Below are 21,867 nucleotides of genomic sequence, written 5' to 3' on the forward strand. Positions count from 1 at the left end.
GTATAGGTACCCACAGGATGGGTATGAGTACACTATCATTCACAGGATGGTTATAGGTACCCACAGGATGGGTATGGGTACACTATCATTCACAGGATGGGTATAGGTACCCACAGGATGGGTATGAGTACACTATCATTCACAGCATGGGTATAGGTACCCACAGGATATGTATGGGTACACTATCATTCACAAGATGGGTATAGGTACCCACAGCATGGGTATGAGTACACTATCATTCACAGGATGGGTATAGGTACCCACAGGATGGGTATGGGTACACTATCATTCACAGGATGGGTATAGGTACCCACAGGATGGGTATGAGTACACTATCATTCACAGCATGGGTATGGGTACACTATCACTCACAGGATGGGTATATTATCACTCACAGCATGGGTATGGGTACACTATCACTCACAGAATGGGTATGGGTACACTATCACTCACAGGATGGGTATATTATCATTCACAGGATGGGTATGGGTACACTATCACTCACAGAATGGGTATGGGTACACTATCACTCACAGGATGGGTATATTATCACTCACAGGATGGGTATGGGTATACTATCACTCACAGGATGGGTATATTATCACTCACAGGATGGGTATGGGTACACAATCATTCATAGGATGGGTATGGGTACACTATCACTCACAGGATGGGTATGGGTACATTATCACTCACAGGATGGGTATGGGTACACAATCATTCATAGGATGGGTATGGGTACACTATCACTCACAGGATGGGTATGGGTACATTATCACTCACAGGATGGGTATGGGTACACTATCACTCACAGGATGGGTACGGGTACACTATCACTCACAGGATGGGTATGGGTACACTATCACTCACAGGATGGGTATGGGTACACTATCACTCACAGGATGGGTATAGGTACATCATCACTCACAGGATGGGTATGGGTACACTATCACTCACAGGATGCGTATGGGTACACTATCACTCACAGGATGGGTATGGGTACACTATCACTCACAGGATGGGTATGGGTACACTATCACTCACAGGATGGGTATGGCACTGAACTACAGGCCAGTTTCCCTAACTTGTATACCATGAAAGGTGATGGAGAAGATCGTGAGGAAAAGGCTCGTAGAGCATCTGAAGGGAAACAGCTTTGTAACGCACCACCAACATGGGTTCAGGGATGGTAAAACGTGCGTTACAGGCTTAATAGAATTCTATGACCAAGCAACACAAATTAAGCAAGAAAGAGAAGGGTGGGCAGACTGCATTTTCTTGGACTGTCAGAAAGCCTTTGACACAGTACCCCATAAAAGCCTGTTACAAAAGTTGGAGCAACAGGCGGGAGTGAAAGGAGAGCTGCTCCAGTGGATAAGGGAGTGTCTAGGAAACAGCGAGTAACTGTGAGGAGGGACATCAGGGTGGTGAGATGTCACCAGCGGAGTCTCACAGGGCTCAGTACGTGGACCCATCCTGTTTCTAATGTAACGTACGTTTATGTTACGTTGTTGGGTTGATTAGATACACAGTGTTTAGTGAGTTTCATATTTATTTAGTAGTCCTGGATACAGCAGTGTCGTAGACGTTGAGACGAAGCCTGGAGCAGAGCAGAGAGCTGAGTGTGGCCGGAGTCGCGGAGCTCTATGTGGGAGAGCGTGGCGGAGCTCTATGTGGGAGAGCGTGGCGGCTCAATTGGGAATTGCGAGTGTCTGAACTCGGGGAGCGAGAGCGTTGTAGCTGGATGCGGTCGTAGTCTGCTGTCTGCTCTGTGTCGAAGCTGTAGCGTCTTAGGTCGATTAGAACTGCCCACGCCGAGTACTACATTCTTGACTGGAGATTGTACTGTCCGCTATTGATTAATTGATGAAGATTAAGCCACCCAAAAGGTGGCACGGGCATGAATAGCCCGTAAGTGGTGGCCCTTTTGAGCCATTACCAGTATCAAGAGCTGATACTGGAGATCTGTGGAGGTGCGACTGCACCCTGCGTGACGGGAGATGTCTCCCGAGTGAATGTGTTAAGATGAAGATTAAGCCACCCAAAAGGTGGCACGGGCATGAATAGCCCGTAAGTGGTGGCCCTTTTGAGCCATCACCAGTATCAATAGATGATACTGGAGATCTGTGGAGGTGCGACTGCACCCTGCGTGACGGGAGATGTCTCCCGTGTGTCCGCTATTCATCAAATCGCTCGTTTATATGGTGACTACACCTCAGCTCCCTCCAACAAGATGAGAAGAGTATTACCTGTAATTGGGGAAAGGATTGTAGCTTGGGACCAAAGAGCCAGAGCTCAACCCCCGCAAGCACGACTAGGCGAGCACAACTAGATGAAGATGAGTATGGGTACACTATCACTCACAGGCCGAGACAGGGTAACACACAGATATGACATTAACATGATATACAGTATATCAATGAAAATATCCACTGGGACAATGAAGTGGGTGCCAACCTAAGACTCTGGCATTGGCAAGGTGCATACTCTACCACTAGACCACCGCTGACTAGTGAAAATCATACAACTGGATTTGTACTGAAATCACAGGAAGTTTGGGGAACTCCATGCTAAGGCCAGTCCAAGTTTTTACGTCTGACCCACAAACACTCCTGTGGAAGGGCAGACTGGTCCTACACTACGCCCCAACTTCAGAAGTGGGTACGCTATCACTCACAGAATGGGTATGCTGTCACTCACAGGATGGATATGGGTACACTATTACTCATAGGATGGGTAAGGGTACACTATCACTCCTAGGATGGGTATGGGTACACTATCACTCACAGGATGGGTATGGGTACACTATCACTCCTAGGATGGGTATGGGTACACTATCACTCACAGGATGGGTATGGGTACACTATCACTCCTAGGATGGGTACGGGTACACTATCACTCCTAGGATGGGTACGGGTATACTATCACTCCTAGGATGGGTATGGGTACACTATCACTGACAGGATGGGTATGGGAGCAATATATGCACTCCTATGATAGGTATGGGATCCACCACCGTTTAACATGGGGTATACGGGAGTACTACCACTCAGATAAGTATGGTGTAATGATAAAATAAATAAAGATCTCAAACGTTTACAAGAGCATGATGAAGGGACAAATTTCCTGAGCGGTGGATGGAGGCAGTAACACCAGACACAACACTTGTAGAACAACTCTGCTCTCTCACCACACAACACAATGTTGATCCTTAATCAACAACAACAACACAGTCGAGTAGTTTTTTATTAATCCTGACGGCCACTGTATCCTATATAGTGACCTTGGGGGGGGGGGGGGAGGAGGAGCAGGAAGCTTGTCCCTTGTGTATAAGTGCCGCTATATATAATAATAATAATAATAATAATAATAATAATAATAATAATTTTTATTTAGGTAAGGTACATACATAAAGAGATTTTACAAAGTTTGTTGGCTTTATAGATAGAGCTAGTACATACAATGCCTAAAGCCACTATTACGCAAAGCGTTTCGGGCAGAATATATATATATATATATATATATACATATATATATATATATATATATATATATATATATATATATATATATATATATATATATATATATATATATATATATATATATATATATATATATACAGAATATATATATATATATATACAGAATATATATATATATATACACTATTTTGTTTCATGCTTTTGTCTATTTATTCAAGTGCTATATATGATTACATACAATTCTATATGTGTATATATATATATATTGATATGTATTATAATATCTTGAATGAGTATTTCCTGTTTAGCACTTTGATACCCCCTGCAGCTGTGTGATCCCAGGAAAGTTGCTTTTCGTGGCCAAATTAAACAAATGTAAATGGAGATATTAGATGAACTTACAGCTGGCTCTTGAGCTATGGTCTACTCCCTAATGTAGACACAATCGACTTGAGAATGGTTCAGGACGGACCAAAACGTCGTCGTCCCTTGACCTTGTAGTGTGTGGTCTGGTCAACTCCCTAATGTAGAGTAGGGTAGCAGCTAGCACGCTGCTCTTCCTGTACCCAAGCTTATGTTAATACAAAATAGACCAGTTACTTGGCAATAAGCAGGAGAGAGGAGTCGTCATATATGTACTGTGCTATATAAATGTCATTTAACTTTATCATCTTGATTTATAATTGTTGTTATTGCGTATACTGGCCACAGCTAACATTGAACAACCAACTATAGTATATATATACCGCTCATGTGTTCATATATAGGGAGTATGTGGGTGCAACTGTTAATTACACCCTGTGGAGAGTCAGTATAGTTGACCCTGGGGGGTGGGGGAACTTCCATAAGTGTAAGTGCAGGCTTCCTGTCCCCGCCAATGCCGTTTAGGAAAATTAAAACCAGCACAATATTGACGCATCATAGACCTAATGAGGCTCCGGCAGGTTAGGCAGGAAGCCTAATTTCTGAGGCTTCTGGTTAGGCAAAACCGCTCTAGTTTTGACAGTAGTAATTGTGAGAGCGTACTTGTGTATTGTCCTTACTATATAATAATTCCCGTTGTTAGAGACATTAAGCTTTTATTTGTATACGCTTATCAAGGCCACGTTATAAGACCTATAGGCCAATTATACTGACTTTTCCCAGAAAAGTCACAGGATGCTTCCCAGAAAGCATCCCATTATAGTAGCCACACTGCCAGACTACCCATTGTGCCTAGGTAGTGAATTCCACTCTTCACCCATTGCTAGGTGAACAGAGGCATTAGGTGAAAGGAAACGTGCCCAACCATTTCTATCCCGTCCGGAAATTCATCATGGGATCCCCAGTTGAGAGCGTAGACTATTGCACTACGGGACCATTATTATATTGTCTCTCTATGTGACCTCGTTCACTATAGCATAATTATTACTGTATATCAATGACCGATCCGCCAGGCTCTAGCTCCTGGCCTCCCCCAAAACTGAGTTTTATAGGCTATGATGTCCTAATGTACTAGACCTTTATGTTTATAATATTATATATTGATATATATGTATATAAATGATTCCGTCAGTACCCGAATTTTGTAGATTTAGTTGTATTGTGTTCATCAGTGTTCAAATGTATAAGATAGAGCTACACAGGAGGTATATTTATAAGTATAATTAAGGAGTTACCCTTGATGTGTGGGCAGCTTCCTGGCCTCATTCAGGCACACATTATGAGGTCACTTCCCTCTCTGGCTCACTTCATGCTCAATAATAATATTAATTATGACCTACCATGTATACACTCTAATCACATCCTATGTAATTGTTAGAAATAATTATTATTACTGCTGTCGTTTAACTATATTTTTTCGAAATTTAATATATATTGCTATCATCTAATGCGTTTGTTCACCTAGCAGTCAGTAGGTAGTGAGGAGTGACCTTGTTGTGGGGTCACATCCTGGGCGAGGTCACCAGTTGACCTTGGGGGGGGACCTTAATATAGACCTAATGTGAAAAAACTAGCTATAAGTTGATGTAATGTCTCCATGTGAGAGGATGGTTAGTGACACAGGGAACTAGGGGGGGGGGGGAGAAACACCTCTCTCACTACGAAAAGAAACTAACTGTGAAATTCACATTGAAACAAGTTTATTGAGGTAAAATACACACAAAGGGAATGAGGCAGCCCCCAAGCTGTTCTCATCCCGGTTAGTACAACGTGTTCATACATACATATACACACACATCACAAACAATAAACATATTGCCCAATATGTGAGTGATAAACATATATATATTTCCTTTACACAAGTAATATGTTACGAGACATACACACACACACTTGTATGACTCGGTATACAGACAGTTTGCAATAGTCATTGAGACAATTTGACAAAATGTTACAATGTTGGTGTCAAATTGTGGCATCTGTGGAGAGTATGATCAATGTTGGCCTTGTGGGTGCCGGAGGAGGTGCCGGGGCTCGAACCCGGAAGGCTGTGTGACAAGGCGGCGAGTGTGACGTCACGGCCAGTCTCCCGCTGAGGCTGAGGAAGAAGGAGCAGCGGCGGCGGCGTGTAGTAGTAGTGGTGATGATGAGTGTGGTGACTCAGTGATGAGTTAGTGCTGGTGCTGCTGCTGCTCATCATGGACTACAGTCTCAGGCGACGTATACGGGGTGAGACCTCCTCCTCCACCACACTCTAATGGCCTTGTTAACTCCTCTCAACCTCTTGAGACGCTCCACACTCTCACTCCTCACACTTCTCACACACAGGCAATGGTTTTGTGGCTCAAATGATGATGTATGGAAATGCTTATCCTTATTTGAGGAGCTTTTAGTCCAGGCCGAGGCTCTCATCACCCTTCCATATACTGGCCACACTCACCAGTGGTTAACCTGACTGACCGTGTGTGACCCCCACACCAGGTGCTGACCTGGGCACCCTGGGCGGGGCACAGGGGCTCACTAGGGGGCACAGGGGCACCGTGGTCACTGGTACACCCTGGGGGGGGGGGGGGTGTTAAAAGGTACACACCATCTTGAGGTTATCTTGAGATGATTTCGGGGCTTTAGTGTCCCCGCGGCCCGGTCCTCGACCAGGCTTCCACCCCCAGGAAGCAGCCCGTGACAGCTGACTAACACCCAGGTACCTATTTTACTGCTAGGTAACAGGGGCATAGGGTGAAAGAAACTCTGCCCATTGTCTCTCGCCGGCGCCTGGGATCGAACCCAGGATCACAAGTCCAGCATGCTGTCCGCTCGGCCGACCAGCTCCCCTATATAGTATACACACGGGCTTCCTGTCGTCGTTAACAGGAATTATTAATATAAAAATGTAAGAATTCCAGGTGGGTGGTGGAGGCCGAGCACCGTGACGCCGGCAATGCTGTGCTTGACAAAATGCAACGGTTTAACGAAATATTAAAAAATTAATATTTTTTTAATGATTTTTGGCATCAAGTAATATAGTCATGTAGGCCTAGTGGTCTCTCTTTATCCTTATCTGTTCTGCTGTAATGATGAACTCTGAGAATGTGGAGGGAGGTGTGGTAGAACGTGAGAGTTTTATAAGGTCAACATTCTGAAACTTAGAGTTTTCCGACATCCTAACCCAGAATTTCTCGACTGGGTTTCGTTGAACCCCCAAGGTATCTAGGAGCTTTACATGAAATAATGATAAATAGGCTAATTTTAATAATATGCAAATGTATTTTTGAGTCTTTTTGTTATTTTTTTTTTTCATTTAACCAGTATCAAGAGCAAAGACAAATTGTCTCCTTTCAGTTGACAATGATATCCATGTGTGTTTATGTAAGGTCTAACCAGGAATTATTCAAGCGTACAAAGGTTGAGAAACGCTGTGACCCATGACATTGGTAGGAATGTGCATGGTGTACGATCCACCAAGATTAATCTTAAGTTGGATAACAGCTTCAACATTCGCCAACAACAATGTAATGTTCTTACTACTGCACCAGTCTCCGTGGTGCAGCGGTAAGACACTCCCCTAGCGTTCCGCGAGCGCTTTGTCATGGGTTCATATCCTGGCCGGGGAGGATTTACTGGGCGCAAATCCTTAACTGTAGCCTCTGTTTAACTCAACAGTAAAATGTGTACTTGGTTGTAACAACGATTCTTCGCGGCGGGGATCGTATTCCAGGGACCTGCCCGAAACGCTACGTGTACTAGTGGCTGTATAAGAATGTAACAACTTTTATATGCATCTCAAAAAAAAAAAAGCTACTGTACTTGACTTGCTCAGTTCCTACCCCTCACGTATTGGGGTGCTATCCTTAGATAAAAATTTGGTTGTCGCAAAGGAAATGGGAAGCAGATAGTATAGTATATTATATTTTCACTATACTTTTTTCCAGATTTATCTTAATAATAGTCTAGGATGGACAGAAATGTTATTGCATTTTTACAGTTGTATTGTGTGGATTTAGTGCACTGTTTAGTTTATATATTAACTAATAAGAACTCATTTATAAATACAGTATAGCTTAACAGTTTAATAAATTATGATACCAATATCATATCATTTATTAACTTAAATGATACTTGGGGTATTGTGTATTATTGTAATACTGTACTGTACAGTAATGTGCTCTAGCTGTAAAATAATAATTTATAAAATTCTCAGTGGTAACCACTTGGGCTGGACGGTAGAGCGATGGTCTCGTTTCATGCAGGTCGGCGTTCAGTCCCCGACCGTCCACAGGTGGTTGGGCACCATTCCCCCCCCAGAACCCTCCCCCCCCCCCCCGTCCCATCCCTAAACCTTGTCCTGACCCCATTCCAAGTGCTACATACTGTAGTTGTAATGGCTTAGCACTTTCTCCTGATAGTTCCCTTGCCTTGAGTGGTAACTAACCATTTGGACTTTGCCATGTGAGTTTTGCAGCAGAATTTAGAAATCCATGTCAGTAAGATTTTGAATTTAATGAAGATAGATGCCATCTGTTGTAACTTGTGGTATTAAGGTTTGATAGTACAGTACTGTATGACTCGCTACCAATTTCAGAAATACAGTACTGTACTATTGCCACTTGTTATTCAGATTGGCTAGACCAGGTAATGTGATGCAACATCTATCATCAAGAACAGTAACAATCTTGTTGATTACCAGATATTCTCTTAATATCTACAGTATCATACTTGAACATACTAATCTTGGAGGTTTTGCAAAGATTTTGATACTTTAACTTATAAAATTAAGTAAAAACCAGAAAATGGGTGTAATGCATATTTAGTAAAATGATTTTACATTTTTTTTCCTACACATTTGTATTAGCTTTAAATTGCAAACTGTGTACAGTATTTTAAGTCGAGATGATACGTATTCAAATGATATGACGGTGGATTTTTTCAGGGTTCAGAGGATGGAAGTTGAAAGGTGAACAGTTTGAAGCCATAGCAACTGTAATATTAAGAGTACCAGGGTATTTAATTCTGGATTACTGGTACCAAAATGATGTCCGCAACTGCATTCCTCGGTCCTTAGCATGGGCAGATGTTGTGTCATCGGGCTTTGCAATATTTGGTGAGTATTATTGTTCTGCCGTACATTGGATGCCTGGTCAAATGGAGATTGTTTCCCTTGCAAATGGGATATAATGAAGTTGGAGTACAGGAATCATATAGTGCAAAACACTATGCTTTCTTGGGTACAACACACCATTATTGTATGTTTGACCAATAGTTACTGTAGGTACAATCATGTTTCGATGATGGGCTGTATCACAACTACACCACCACCATATTACTGCCACCACCAAGTACTGTACTACCATCACTGAATGCACAGTTAGCTACATTCTCAGCTTACAATCCTTGTCATTTTCACCACCATTACATCCACTCATATTTTCACCATCAGTGTTCAAAGGAAAAGGTTTGCAACCACCTTCATTTGCAGCTGCAAGGGCAAATATTGAAAAATGAATAATATTAATTTATATGATATAAATATTTCATAGAATCTGATTTTTTATATTCTTTTTACATTTTGTATAAAGCCACTAATGATACTAAGAAGTAGTGTCGAAAGAGCTAGTGCTCACTGGCCATAGACAGTGAGAGGTAAACATTACAGCACCACTACATTACACCACACTGCCATTGCTCCACCATCATGCTGTAAAATTCAGCTCTCTGTAATCATTACAGTTCCCCATGTTCATTGCCTCAACAATACTTATTATGCCACTTTCTTCCAGTCATGACATCTGCCTCCATGGCGATACATCTCTTGATCACCTACAGTCATAGAATATCTAGTCTTAGATTAGATATAATCCTGCCGAAACGCTTTGCGTAATAGTGGCTTTAGGCATTGTATGTACTAGCTTTATCTATAAATCTATCAAATTGTGGAAAATCTCTTGTATGTATGTACCTTACCTGAATAAACTTTTTTTTTTTTTATAATGTTCAATTTAGTTCAAACAAATATTTGTAACTTACAAATGTTTTTGTTGGTTGACAGCTGTGATCCAAGGTGTTCTGGTGCTGCTGCTGCCCCTGGAGCAGCTAGTGAGCCTTTACATGCACTACCTCACTATTGCTGTGCTGGCTGCTGCAGACACTTTCTCCAACTATTATATTGAAGGGGAAAAGCACCTTGTTAATCAGTGGCCAGATTATGGCACTGTCAGCTTCCAGGTATTGTAGTCTTAATTTATATATGACTTTCTCATGCTTCTCTTAATGATACTTTTAAGAGAATGATTGTATAATCTGAGAATATTTTTAAGAGAATGATTGTATAATCAGAGGATATTTTTAAGAGAATGATTGTATAATCTGAGGAGTTTATTCTCTGAGACTAATGAAGTCTTGGAATTAAACACTAATCTCAAGATTTTTTCATTTGCTGTAGATGTTAGAGCATGTAAGTTTTAAACATAGCTCAAGTAATGGTTTATCTGTTAGTTCCTTGCACCTGTGGGATAACTCTATATTTCAGTACACAGCCCGTCTCAAGTTTTCTGCAAGTTCATAGTTATGTCGTTGCTGTATGGCATAGAATTCAAGTAGCAGCAAAAATAAAGCTTTATCACCAGAGAATCACCAAGCAAGTTCTGAAGACTATTTGATTACTCAATACACAGACTACCCTTACTGCTAAGAGGCAAGGTTACCACCCTACCAACTAGAGCAGTGATTTTCAACCTTTTACATCTCGCAGCACAGTGAACCAGGCACTAAAATGGTCAAGGCACTCCATCAGTTGTTTAATAATAAGCCTAATAAACCCTGAAAAAAGAAATGACTGAATATTTAAGAAAAACAAAATAACTAAAACAAGATAAATAAAAAATGCATTATCTTGAGTAACAAATGTTAACCAAATCACACACTAGAAAGTGAAGAGACGACGACGTTTCGCAATTGACTTGATAATGGTCTAGGACGGACTGAAACGTCGTCGTCTGTTCATTTTCTAGTGTGTGGTTTGGTCAACATTTTTCAGCCACGTTATTGTGACTCCTCATCTGCATTGACAAATATTTTATCCATAGTGGGAACACAGTCCCATGGTCATTGTTTAGGGGAGGATCGACCCTCTTCAAAATTCCCACGGCACATCTACAGATGCTTCACAGTGGTTGATAATTGCTAAACTAGAGGGTCAGAGGAGTAGGTCACCTCACTTTTGAGTTTGAGTAACTCTACCTTATACAGGGAACACCTGACTCTAGTTTCAGGCTAGTTCCATTAGTGGTTCTCCTTGCTCACCCTATACTACAGTGAAGGTATAATAGCATAAGAAATATAAATGGAGTAACTTGTCTGTGAGAGGTGAGGCAGAGAGGGGACCTGGACTGGGCAGAACATCCAGAGAGAACATAAAGAAAAATGATGGTAGAGCAGTAAACTACTGCATTGTAAGTCATGTGCATGAAGGATAAAATGAAGCTGACATTATTTATCCCCAGTAAAATGACTGGGAATGGCATCACACAGAGAGAGAGAGAGAAGAATTATGCGAGGATTAAGAACTATGCATGAAAATGTGAAAAAAGCTATTTATTGAAGAATACGATGTCCACTTAGTTACACAGATGATGCCTCCAGCAACAAAGGCCCCGACAGAATGTTGAAGACTTGGAAATAGACAGGATGGCCAAGGAAATGTATGACGGAAGCAATTTCCAAGCCCAAAGCACCCAAAATGAGGAAGGAGAGAATGGTCTAGAGTGAGATAAAGGGAGCAAGGCTTCTCAAGAGGAATACGAGACAAATACATATTAAGAGTGCTAGAGCATGTTTACATTAGAGGTGCACACACTAAACCCAAGGAGAGCAGGCTTGGCTAAAGCTGGCAAAAAAAAAAAAAAAATGCAAAAGATGCAATACAGTTTCAAGATAGCTAAAAACACAAGTCTAACAGAGCAGAAATTACTGGAAAGTTACTGGAAATAAACCACCTGATATTGGTGCCCCAAAAAGGCTAGTAAGAAGATAAATTAAATTAAGAAATCTGCCTACTATTTTCCATACTGGGGACAGCAAATCCATTCAAGAAAAAACACTAATAGAGATCAGCAGAGAGCCAAGATCCATCCGTGTATGCCCCAGAAGGAAAAACAAATTTGGGCAGAAAGGCCATGTACCATATCCACCGAACCATTGGTGAAACCACCTTCCCCAGGCCTCAACACCAAGTAAGGCTTATGGGAGAGGACCAGAACCACAAGGGAAATACACCACCTGGAAGTTGGCCTTCAGAGAGACCCTTGGGGGGTGAGTTAATAAATGAGGAATATGGTCAGCTGGACCCCTAAAAATGCCTGCCATGAGAAAAAGGGAAAACCTCAGTGCCCCCTCCAACCCAAGAAGCAGATCGGGCAAAAGGGTGACTTGTCAAGGGTGGCTTGTCTAACTTGTCAAGAAAGAAAGATCCCAATATGAAGTCAAGTGGTGACTATAAACAACCTTCATATCACACAACCAGCTTGAAACCAAAATGACATTGGAAGGTGAGGAGGACCTACCAAGCCAGGAATGAGATCCCAGTGTGACAGAGTGAACATTGACAAACAAGATACCCCCGAGTGCTAATGCCCACCTCTTGGGTACTGCTGAGCACTGAGCAAGAGAAGCAACAGCCACAGAATCTTGGGGAAAATGAAATGTGTTTTGGAAATCTGTTGTTCCTCGAGTTTATTCATACATGTCCTTCATATACACAAAAGTAATCACACTCTAAAATTACTGTATTCTCAGAAATTCATAATATTTCTCCAAATGCTTAATTGATTTGTACATATTGGAGATTATGGAAAAATAGTTTGCTACTTGAATAAATATATACTAAATGCTACATTGGACTAGGGATGATTATTGATTAAAATATGTACATTAATTCAAATGGTAATAAGTACTTGTTGATTATACTGATGTAGTAATTTTTTAAGTTTAAATCGGCTGTGTAAACAATTTCAGAGGGTACATAGTACTGTATGGTAGTAATTGGAATGAAAAGAAAATTTGAGCATAGCAAGTACTGTAGTAGGTGGTGTTTCACTTCCTTAATATTGGATCAAAAGGCAAGATGATAATTTTTGATATTTACAAAATGTTTTGTAGTAAGTACATAGTGTAGAGTTGTTTCCCTTTACAAAGAATAAATGTTTTTTCAGGGCTTCTCCAATATGCTGATGTTGCAGAAGTCATTGTTTGATCCACATAATGATATGGAAACGTTGTACCTGAGGCAGCAAGTTGCAGCTATTGTGTTTCACACGCTTGTCGCCACATTTGTAACGTTCTTCCTTGACTTAGAGTGCAATAAAGATAAGGTAATGATATTTTTAAAGGTTCCTTTTCTGCTAATAGCTAGCATTTCGAGTTTATTGCAAGATCGTACTTTTCTGTGGGGAGTCCCTTCGGCTCCCTGGAGCTATCGGGCTAATGTATGATATATTAGATCAGGGCATTAGTCTAAGGAGTTCAACCTACCAGGGACCACGAACCAGAACCTGGCCCCATCAGAGAGGTTGCAGGGAGCAGTGGCCGTGGAAAAAATCCTGTGGTTGGGGTTTTCCTTACGTCATCAACGGGGGTTAGGCACCCAAAAAGGTAGGAATAACAAAACAAATCCCACGTGGTAAGAAAAGTACAACAAAAAAGCAAATAGAAAGGTAGAACGCCCTCAATCTCAAACAAACAAGCAAATGTCACTCCCCACTGCCGCGCTGCTGGTCCGCGCAGCCCTTCCCTCCCCGCACCGGCTACCCAGCACTCCAGTTCGTTAGCTAATGTGGTTCGGGGCGGATGTCTTCTCTGGCCTCGATTTCCATAGGTGGGATTTTGCCATCATGGCGACCTCTGCAGTGTTGTTGTGTGTGTGGCGGCCAGGTGTCCTTATCAGTGCCGGGCTGCATGTGCTTAGGGGCACCCTTCCCTAGGTGCCCTGTGAGTACTGCCCTTGCTAGTTAGGGTTCCCTTCCCTGATGCGTTTGGGAAACTATTTCTGTAGGGGTTTTTGCTGCTCGGCATTTATCCCGCACTTGGGGTCAGCTGGGGTTTTGTGGCCCTTGTTTAGCCTTGGGTAGGGAATGATATTGTGCTGGTTGGGACATCGAGGTGTTGTGCAGCCTGCCTACCTATGTGGTAGCCGGTTGGGGACGTTGCACTTTTTTTTTTTTTCTTGCCAGAGTCTGCCTGGTGTGGCTATACAGTAGTTCCAATTTTATTATTTTGGTGGCCCTCTACTAGGCCCCCATGCTTGTAAACATCGCATGGATTTCAGTGTTTTGATATTCCCCCTTATAAGCTTTGGGTATTAACCAGTTAGAAACAACTTGCCCGAGCTTCCCATCGCAATCGGGTTACAGGCCTGGTAAACCCTGTTGGGGCTCAGTGGACCTATGGATGCGTCTTCAGAGTTCCAGCCTGCCTCTTGTGCAAGTTCGAAGGTTGCTGTGTGCCCTTGTCTCAGGGTAACAGTCACTTCTTTTGCCTCGGTCATGCTGCCTGTTGGGTCAACGACACCTTTAACCCAGAGTCTTGCGAGTCATGTTCTCTGCTTGTTCTCCAGTATTATTCTGATGACATTGCTGTTAGGGTACAGGCAGCATCCACGTTGCATGCTAGGTTCAGGTTGTTGCAATGCGCTAGGTTGGTTTCCCACCCGGATGCCCCGCTTTAGTTATAAGGACCCGGACCTGGGGGCGTTAATTGCTTCGACTTTGATTCAGTCTGCGCTCCCTAGTCCTTCCTCTTTTGTTCACCCTGCTTATCGGTCCCCCCCCTCCCCTCCTTCCGGCTTCCAAACATCTGAGGGTTTTGGAGTAGAGACAGGGTTTAGTTGGTAATGAGACTCTGGCAGCTTCTGGGGCTGCCCCATTTGGGTTGGGGACAAAGGCATTAGAGCTGGTTTCCCTTGCCGAGGCTTCTGGGTCCCACCAGTAGGCCCTCTTCTTTTTAGCCTTTTCTTCATGGGTAGAGGGTATGGAGAACTGCTCTGCCCCGGGTCCTGTCTTGGGGGATCCCGGGGCTGGGGAGGAGTCGACCTGGGGGCTTTGGGCCCCCCTTCGACACTGCTTAGGTGTTAGTGCCCTCTTCGTGGGGCTTGTTGTTGGAGGGGGAGGGTTTTTCTTAACCCCCCCCCCTTCCCTGTATGATTTGGGGTCGGCCCCTCCCCAGATTTGGTTCCGGGCTCCCTTGGGTTCCTCGACCCCGTCCTTCCAGAGGTTTTCTGCCTCGTATCTCCCCTCGAAGAGGTTCGGGAGGCTCTTGCTGCATACCTCTGTGAGACCCAGGTTCCACCTCCGTGATGGATCTGTCTTTATTTGTGTTTGGTTCGTCTTCCCCATATTGGGTGCGTTTAGAGGTTCCAGAGTCTTCCTGGCTGGCAGTCTGTCCATTTTTTTGTTGGGGGCGTGGCATAGGTTTTGTTGGTCCCGCACGCTTGAGTGGCGAGAAACTTCTACAGTTCTGCAGGTTTACCTGGGGGCAAGTTGGAGCATCTTAATGCTTGCTTGTTCACCCCTGTGCTTTCTCGGGACATTGGCCTTGTGCAGCTGCACGTGCAGGTTCCTACCCTTTCGGCATCCTTGGTAGCTGAGGATTTGCGCACCCATGGGCATTTGGCTTTGGTCATGCACTTCTTTCCCTTATTGAGCTGTCTTCTCCCTGGCTTGAGGAAGATGTGGAGGCATTGAGAGCCTGGCCTTCATCTGGGGTGCTGTCCTCAGTGGCTCGAGCATCGGCCGCACTGTTGAAGCTGTTTGTGCCTATCCTGAAGGAGGCAGTGTCTCTGTTCTTTGCTTCTCGCCTCATGTGCTGACAGGCTGTGCTCGCTCTCTCTTTTTGGAATCCGCTTGGGCCCTGGCTCTTAGGTTTTCATTACAGTTTTGTCTGTTGCTGTTTGCGGAGTCTGCTGTCACACAGTTTCTGCTGGCGGCTTCGTCCAGTTGTCGTCTTATGTCGGACTTGTTGGTTCTCTGGGGCGACCGGTCTCGGTCTTCTCAGAAGGGTCGTGCCAGGGTTCGTGAGTTCTGCTGGTCAAGGTAGGCTTTGGTGCCAGCTTCTGAGCCAACGATGCCTTCGAAGCCAGCGTCGTCTGGCCGGTACAATTATCGCTCTGTTCATTGGCCAGCTTCTCGTAAGGAGTGTTGACCCTTTCGCAATTTGCCCTGTTAACAGGGCGATGGGGGCGAGGCTCACTCTGTTTGCTCGCACTTGATCCCACGATTTGTGGGTGTTTTCAGTTGTGACATCCGGCCTGTGGTGGCGTTGGGTGGCGGCTCTTCCTTCGGGGGGTTCGGGGCTGACGGGGCAGGCGTCTTCCCGTGTGCTTCATCAGGTTATCTTGGAGTGGGTGCGCTTGAGCGTGGTCGAAATGACCCCATCCCCTCAGGTGGGTTTCTCGCCTGTTCCCAGTGCCGAAACGAGACTGTGTGGATCTGCGGTTCATTTTGGACTTGTCCCGTCTGAACCCCTGGATTCCTTGCCTCTCCTTTTGGATGACCACTCTGTCTCGGGTCCAGCTTCTTTTGGAGCCGGGTGCTTGGATGATGTCTCTGGATCTCAAGGATGCTTATTGGCACATCCCTATTCATTCGGGGTTCAGGGACTGGCTAGGTTTCGTGGTGGGGTATCAGGCTTACTGTTTTCGTTGCCTTCCTTTTAGCTTGCATCTGGCACCTTGCGTATTCACATTTCTTAGCCGGGTCGTGGTGACCCGTTTGCGTCTGCTAGGAATTTGGGTCCTGGCCGACCTCAATGACTGGCTGACGTGGGCTTCCAGCTGGTCCACTTGTCTGCTCACCAGGAGTGTGGTTCTTTCCAAGCTTGTCGGGTTCGGGTTATTGGTGAACTGTGGAAAATCCCATCTGGTTCCGTTCCAGGTTCAGTCCTGGCTGGGTCTTGTTTGGGACACTTCCATGTCTCTCCCTCTAGAGGCATTGCTGAGGCTGTAGTCTTGCCTTCATCTGTTTCTGAGGGGGGTGGCTGCTCAAGCAGTTGTGTGGGAGTTTAAACTTTGCCGTGCTGGTCTACCCACTGGGTCGGATTTGGCTTCGCCGTGTGTTCAGGTTCCTTCGGGGACCTTCCGCTTCTCTCGTGATTGCTAGGTTCGTCCTTCAGGGGCCTTGTGTTGGTTGCTGCGTTGCGAGCTTCCTCTTCAGGGTTTTTGGGGTTCAGTGCCTTGGCGCCTATCCGAGCCCCTCACTCGATGTGTTCAGGGACATGTCGTCCCTCGGCTGGGGCTTTGTGACCAGTGCTCACCAGGCTGGCCAGGGGCGATGGGGTCTGCTTTTCCGTCGGGCTCACAGCACAGTGCTGGAGTTCGTGGTGGTTTGGCTGTTCGGAAGGTTTAGGTCACTTGGGATTCGACCATCCAGTTCCATTCGGACTGTTCTCTGGTGGTTCATTGCCTGAACTGCGGTTCTCTTTGGGGCTGGTCGGCTTGTCTGCTGCCTTCTCGGGATTTGGCTCTGTGGGGTTCATATCTGAAGAGTGTCCAGCATCCTGGCAGATGGCCTGTCTCTGTTCATTTCCCTGTCCACAGAATGGATGGTCGACGATTGTTTGAGGCTTAGCCTCCAAACTTGAGTCTTGGATAGCCGGCAAGGGGAGGGAAGGCCTGCTCGGACAAGCAGCACGGCAGTGGAGTGTGACGTTTGCTTGTTTCCTTGGGATTGGAGGGAGTTCTACCTCTCTTTGGTTTTTTGTTGTACTTTTCTTACCATGTGGGGTTTGTTTTGTTATGCCTACCTTTCTGGGTGCCTAACCCCGGTCGATGGCAGATAAGGAAAACCCCCAACCACTGGGAGGTTTTCCAGGGCTATTGCTCCCTGCAACCTCTGAGGGGGCCAGGTTCTGGTTCATGGTCCCCGGTAGGTCGAACTTGATTGACAAATGCCCCTGTCTAATATATCGCACATTACCCCGATAGCTCCAGGGAGCCTCCGGGGCTCGCCCAGTAAATGGCATTTCATTACATTCAACGTTGGTTTCTTTAACGCTGAAAATATTACGTATTGATAAAACTGGCATTAATGTTATATAGGACTTGAAGAATTTACATAAACTTATAAATTAATATTTTTTCATCATTTCAGATTCTGCTATTAGTGTATCTGGTGCCTGTGTTTGCTCGCCTGGCTGGCTTCCCAGTACTGGAGCTTCACCTCACTCATAATTTTGCTTCCTGTTTTGTTATATTCTTGACTGTTCAGTACATATTTCTGTGTGTTCCTCATGTGTTTAAATTTTTGAAGCACATTTACAGCACTCTTGTAGAAATGGTTGAACTATATGGACCTCTAGGAGTTATAATTACTCTGTGGAGTCGTCTGTTTGTTCCCATACAGTTGCTTATTTTCTGGTTAATTCTTTTCATTACTCAGCTATATAACCATTATTTACCTTCTCATAATACAGCTGTAGCACCTAAGCCAGGTACAGCTTTAACATCACCTGGTGGTGCTCTGGTTGGTGTGACTGCAGCAGTAACGGGTGGGGCAACAGCTGGGTCGGCGAGTACGGCATCTATAGCGAGTTCGGCTCCGAGTGAGATGTGGTATTTGGTAATAGTGCAGAGTGCTGCCGAGGTTTGCTACACGCCTCTCATGTTGGCCGGCACCTGCGTCGCCGTCTCGTACGCTTCTCGGATTATTTTATCCATTACTAGAACTTACACGGCTGGTCCTGGAGCAGCACCGCTGCCAGATGATCTTGTTCACTCGGGCTGGACGGAGGGTGTCACAATGGCTCTTCTGGCAGTGCAGACTTCACTCTTAAATATGGCAATGCCTGAACGCTTGGCAGTTTTGTCCATAATCTTGCTTATCGTTGTCTCGTCACTGGTTCAAAGTATGTATGAAATTGTTGAGCCAGTAGTTTTAGCCCTCAGTGCTCAGGGTGTAGCATCTATATCCAGGCATGCTCGTGCTGTGAGTGCGTGCTTACTGTTGCTGTTGCTTCCACTATACATGGTTTATATGTTCACACTGATATTTGAGCAAGACTTTTGGCTACTGCTTGTTGTATCCACAAGCATCATGACTTCTGTGCAAGTGTTGGGTTTATTGGCAACATATGTGCTTCTCACATGGGATGCAGTTTGTGCACAGCCATGGCCAGGATTAGATGATTTGGTTTATTATACTCGAGCTACTACAAGGGTGTTTGAGTTCATTGTTGCTGTGTTTGTTGTGGGTGCTGGGGTGAAGGAGTCTATAACAGGTCAGTGGTCATGGATCAATGCTGTTGTGTTGCTGATTCACTGTTACTTTAATGTCTGGCAACGTTTACAGCAAGGCTGGAAGAGTTTCTTGCTAAGATTAGAGGCAGCTAAAAAGATATCTGCCTTACCAGAAGCTTCTCAAGAACAGCTGCAAGCCCACAATGATGTCTGTGCCATTTGTTACGCAGAAATGACTTCAGCTCGAACTACACACTGCAATCACTTATTCCATGGCCCATGCTTACGCAAATGGCTGTATGTTCAAGATAAATGTCCCATGTGTCATGCTCCCATCACACTTAAGGATACAGATTATCCTGAAAATGCTGAGCAAGATGCCACTGATGCCCATCCACCACCACCTGAGTCTATTGAGACAGAACTGGGGGCAAATATTCCCTTGCCCGATGGCGAGAATGAAGATTTAAGTCTTTTGAACACTGACGAGGAAGATGGTGAAGAGTTACAAGATGGGTATGCATTGCACGAACCAATGATAGGGATTGAGGCGGGGGAAGCACATGTTAGTCATATTCTAGAGTAAGAAGACAACTCTTGTTATTAGTAAGCTGACAAAGTTTGAGAAGCTGAGCTTAAAGCCGTCATTAAAATTCTATTCCTTACACTTTGTTTTACGAGGTGAGTGCAGGAGCAGACTACTTCTGACTCCTGTTAGCAGGCTGAGAGCTTTTCCCTACCATAGCTCATGGTAAGCCTTACCCACTAGTTTTACACACAGGTGGGTACAGGAGCAGACTACTTCTGACTCCTGTTAGCAGGCTGAGAGCTTTTCCCTACCATAGCTCATGGTGAGCCTTACCCCACTAGTTTTACACTGGAACACAACCTGCCCACTGGTTAACAGCCAGGTACCCAGTTACTGCTCGGTGAACAGAGAAAGAGTTAAGGATTGATGTCCAGACAGTCCTCCCTGGCCAGGACTTGAACCTCGAGAAATCCCTCATCGGGGGGAGTGTGGTAGTACCACTACACCGCTAGGGAAGAGTTGTGTAAAATCTTTTGCCTACTGTATTGCAACTATTTGTCCTTGGATCAGATATCGGCAGAGGTGGGCAGACCCTAGTTCAGCAGGGACTGAATTCCTGGAACTTGATCCATTGTGAGGATTGTGACTGGGAAAGTCAGTTTTTTCTAGGCATGACTGAAGTATGAACTGATGGTCCATTTTACAGGAATTCTGGACAATGTAACTTTTTTTCAATGTTAAAAACTAGAAGAGAAATGTGTGTTATGTACCAATACAAAAATGTCTCTTTCAAATTTGATATATGAATAAATTATACATCAAATATATATTTTAAATCAGGGTCAGTTGTGCACAATCTATGCAGAAAAATGTCATGTAGAATTGTATGGCAAGTGAGCTCAGCATTGAAGGACTTGGTCAAGTTCAATACAACTCTCCCCCTCAAGTGCCATCGTGGAGAGGCTCTTCTCTCTGGGGAAATACATCATCGGGGGGTTTCACTGACACCCATTTTGACATGCTAGTCTTGAAGGAAAACTGGAACATTCAAGCTATTATATTTTGTGCTAGTTATAAGTACTGTACAGTAGTAATTGACCGTAACCTTCAGTTCCTTTTGAGGAATGGGTGACCATCTTTGGATAGCTGTTACTTCCGAATGTACATAGTTACTTGGTGGTCTGTTGACTAAAATGTTTGTTTAAACTGCTTTCTGAAGAACGGCTAAATATCTATATCTATATTTTATCTTAATTACAATTTTCCTTTAAAGTTTCCTCTCGTGTGTGTGATACTTCGGTGATGTTTTACCCCATAAATTGTTTCTCAAGTACCGTATTACTATATTCTTGTGAATTGTGTAATGAAAATGTTCTGATAAGACTACAGAAATTTTCAGCAGACATTCCATTATATCTGACCACCAGTGTGGGTGTTTTTCTTGTGAGAATTACCCAAAATTAAGGGTGACAGCTTTTCTAATGTGATAAATGTCACTTTATGATCAGTGTTTATTAATTCATTGTTAATCATAATGTTCAAATGGTGCAAGTTCCATTTTCATAAAATATTCATTCTTGTTAATTACAAACATACTGTATTTGGCTTCAATCAAAAGTTCCTTGTAAAGCTTGAATGTGAAGCACTTAATAACACTATTGTTGATATTAACATTGAGTAAAGAAAATATTGAAGAAAGTTTGTATGTCGTGACTTAACACTGCTGCAGTAACCCAATATGGCCCCGCATGTTGCACACTCTAGGGACTTATATCATTCTTTGACTGTTTGTTTTGACTCATAAATTGGCCATTGTAGATTCACATGGAGCACACTTTCCACCTTATTGTAGCAAATTGTAGATAATTTATTGAAAATATGATGTATTCATAATGCACACAATTTAAAAAAAAATTGAGAGGTCGTATATGAGGAATCCATAAGAAAGGCACAAGTTCTGTAAGTTTAAACCTTGAGCTGGGGGATATGGCATGTCTGTTATTGCTAGACATTTGTTTTGAAGAAGGTTTAGATGTAGTTAACATATTCAAAAAAGAATTTTGTGAAGACAAACAGCTTCATAGACTAAGCTGTCACCAAGGCTGGTTGAGCCCAGGCCAGACTGTGATAGAACAGCTGTCAAAATCGTTTACAGGTAATGGCATCATTATATGTACAAGCTGGTACAGTATATTGTATGATGTATTTGAGAG

The 21,867-nt window shown here is 43.8% G+C and overlaps 1 protein-coding gene across 2 annotated transcripts; it reads left to right on the forward strand.

Annotated features, from left to right (window-relative positions):
* The first annotated feature begins 5,979 nt into the window (after positions 1-5,979).
* On the forward strand, positions 5,980-21,352 carry LOC123758467 (RING finger protein 145). Of its 2 annotated transcripts, XR_011228086.1 has the most exons (6): positions 5,980-6,137; positions 8,836-9,006; positions 9,952-10,127; positions 13,112-13,270; positions 18,041-19,806; positions 19,907-21,352. XR_011228086.1 is itself a non-coding variant. In XM_045742920.2 (5 exons), the coding sequence occupies exons 1-5, from the start codon at positions 6,107-6,109 to the stop codon at positions 19,709-19,711; spliced, it is 2,208 nt and encodes a 735-aa protein (XP_045598876.1). In that variant the 5' UTR covers positions 5,980-6,106; the 3' UTR covers positions 19,712-21,352. The 2 variants fall into 2 exon arrangements, 1 of the variants encoding a protein (XP_045598876.1); XM_045742920.2 differs by having other exon boundaries at positions 18,041-21,352.
* Positions 21,353-21,867: the final 515 nt, after the last annotated feature.

The sequence above is a fragment of the Procambarus clarkii genome, chromosome 11 (assembly GCF_040958095.1).
Source record: "Procambarus clarkii isolate CNS0578487 chromosome 11, FALCON_Pclarkii_2.0, whole genome shotgun sequence".
NCBI classification, from domain to species: domain Eukaryota; kingdom Metazoa; phylum Arthropoda; class Malacostraca; order Decapoda; family Cambaridae; genus Procambarus; species Procambarus clarkii.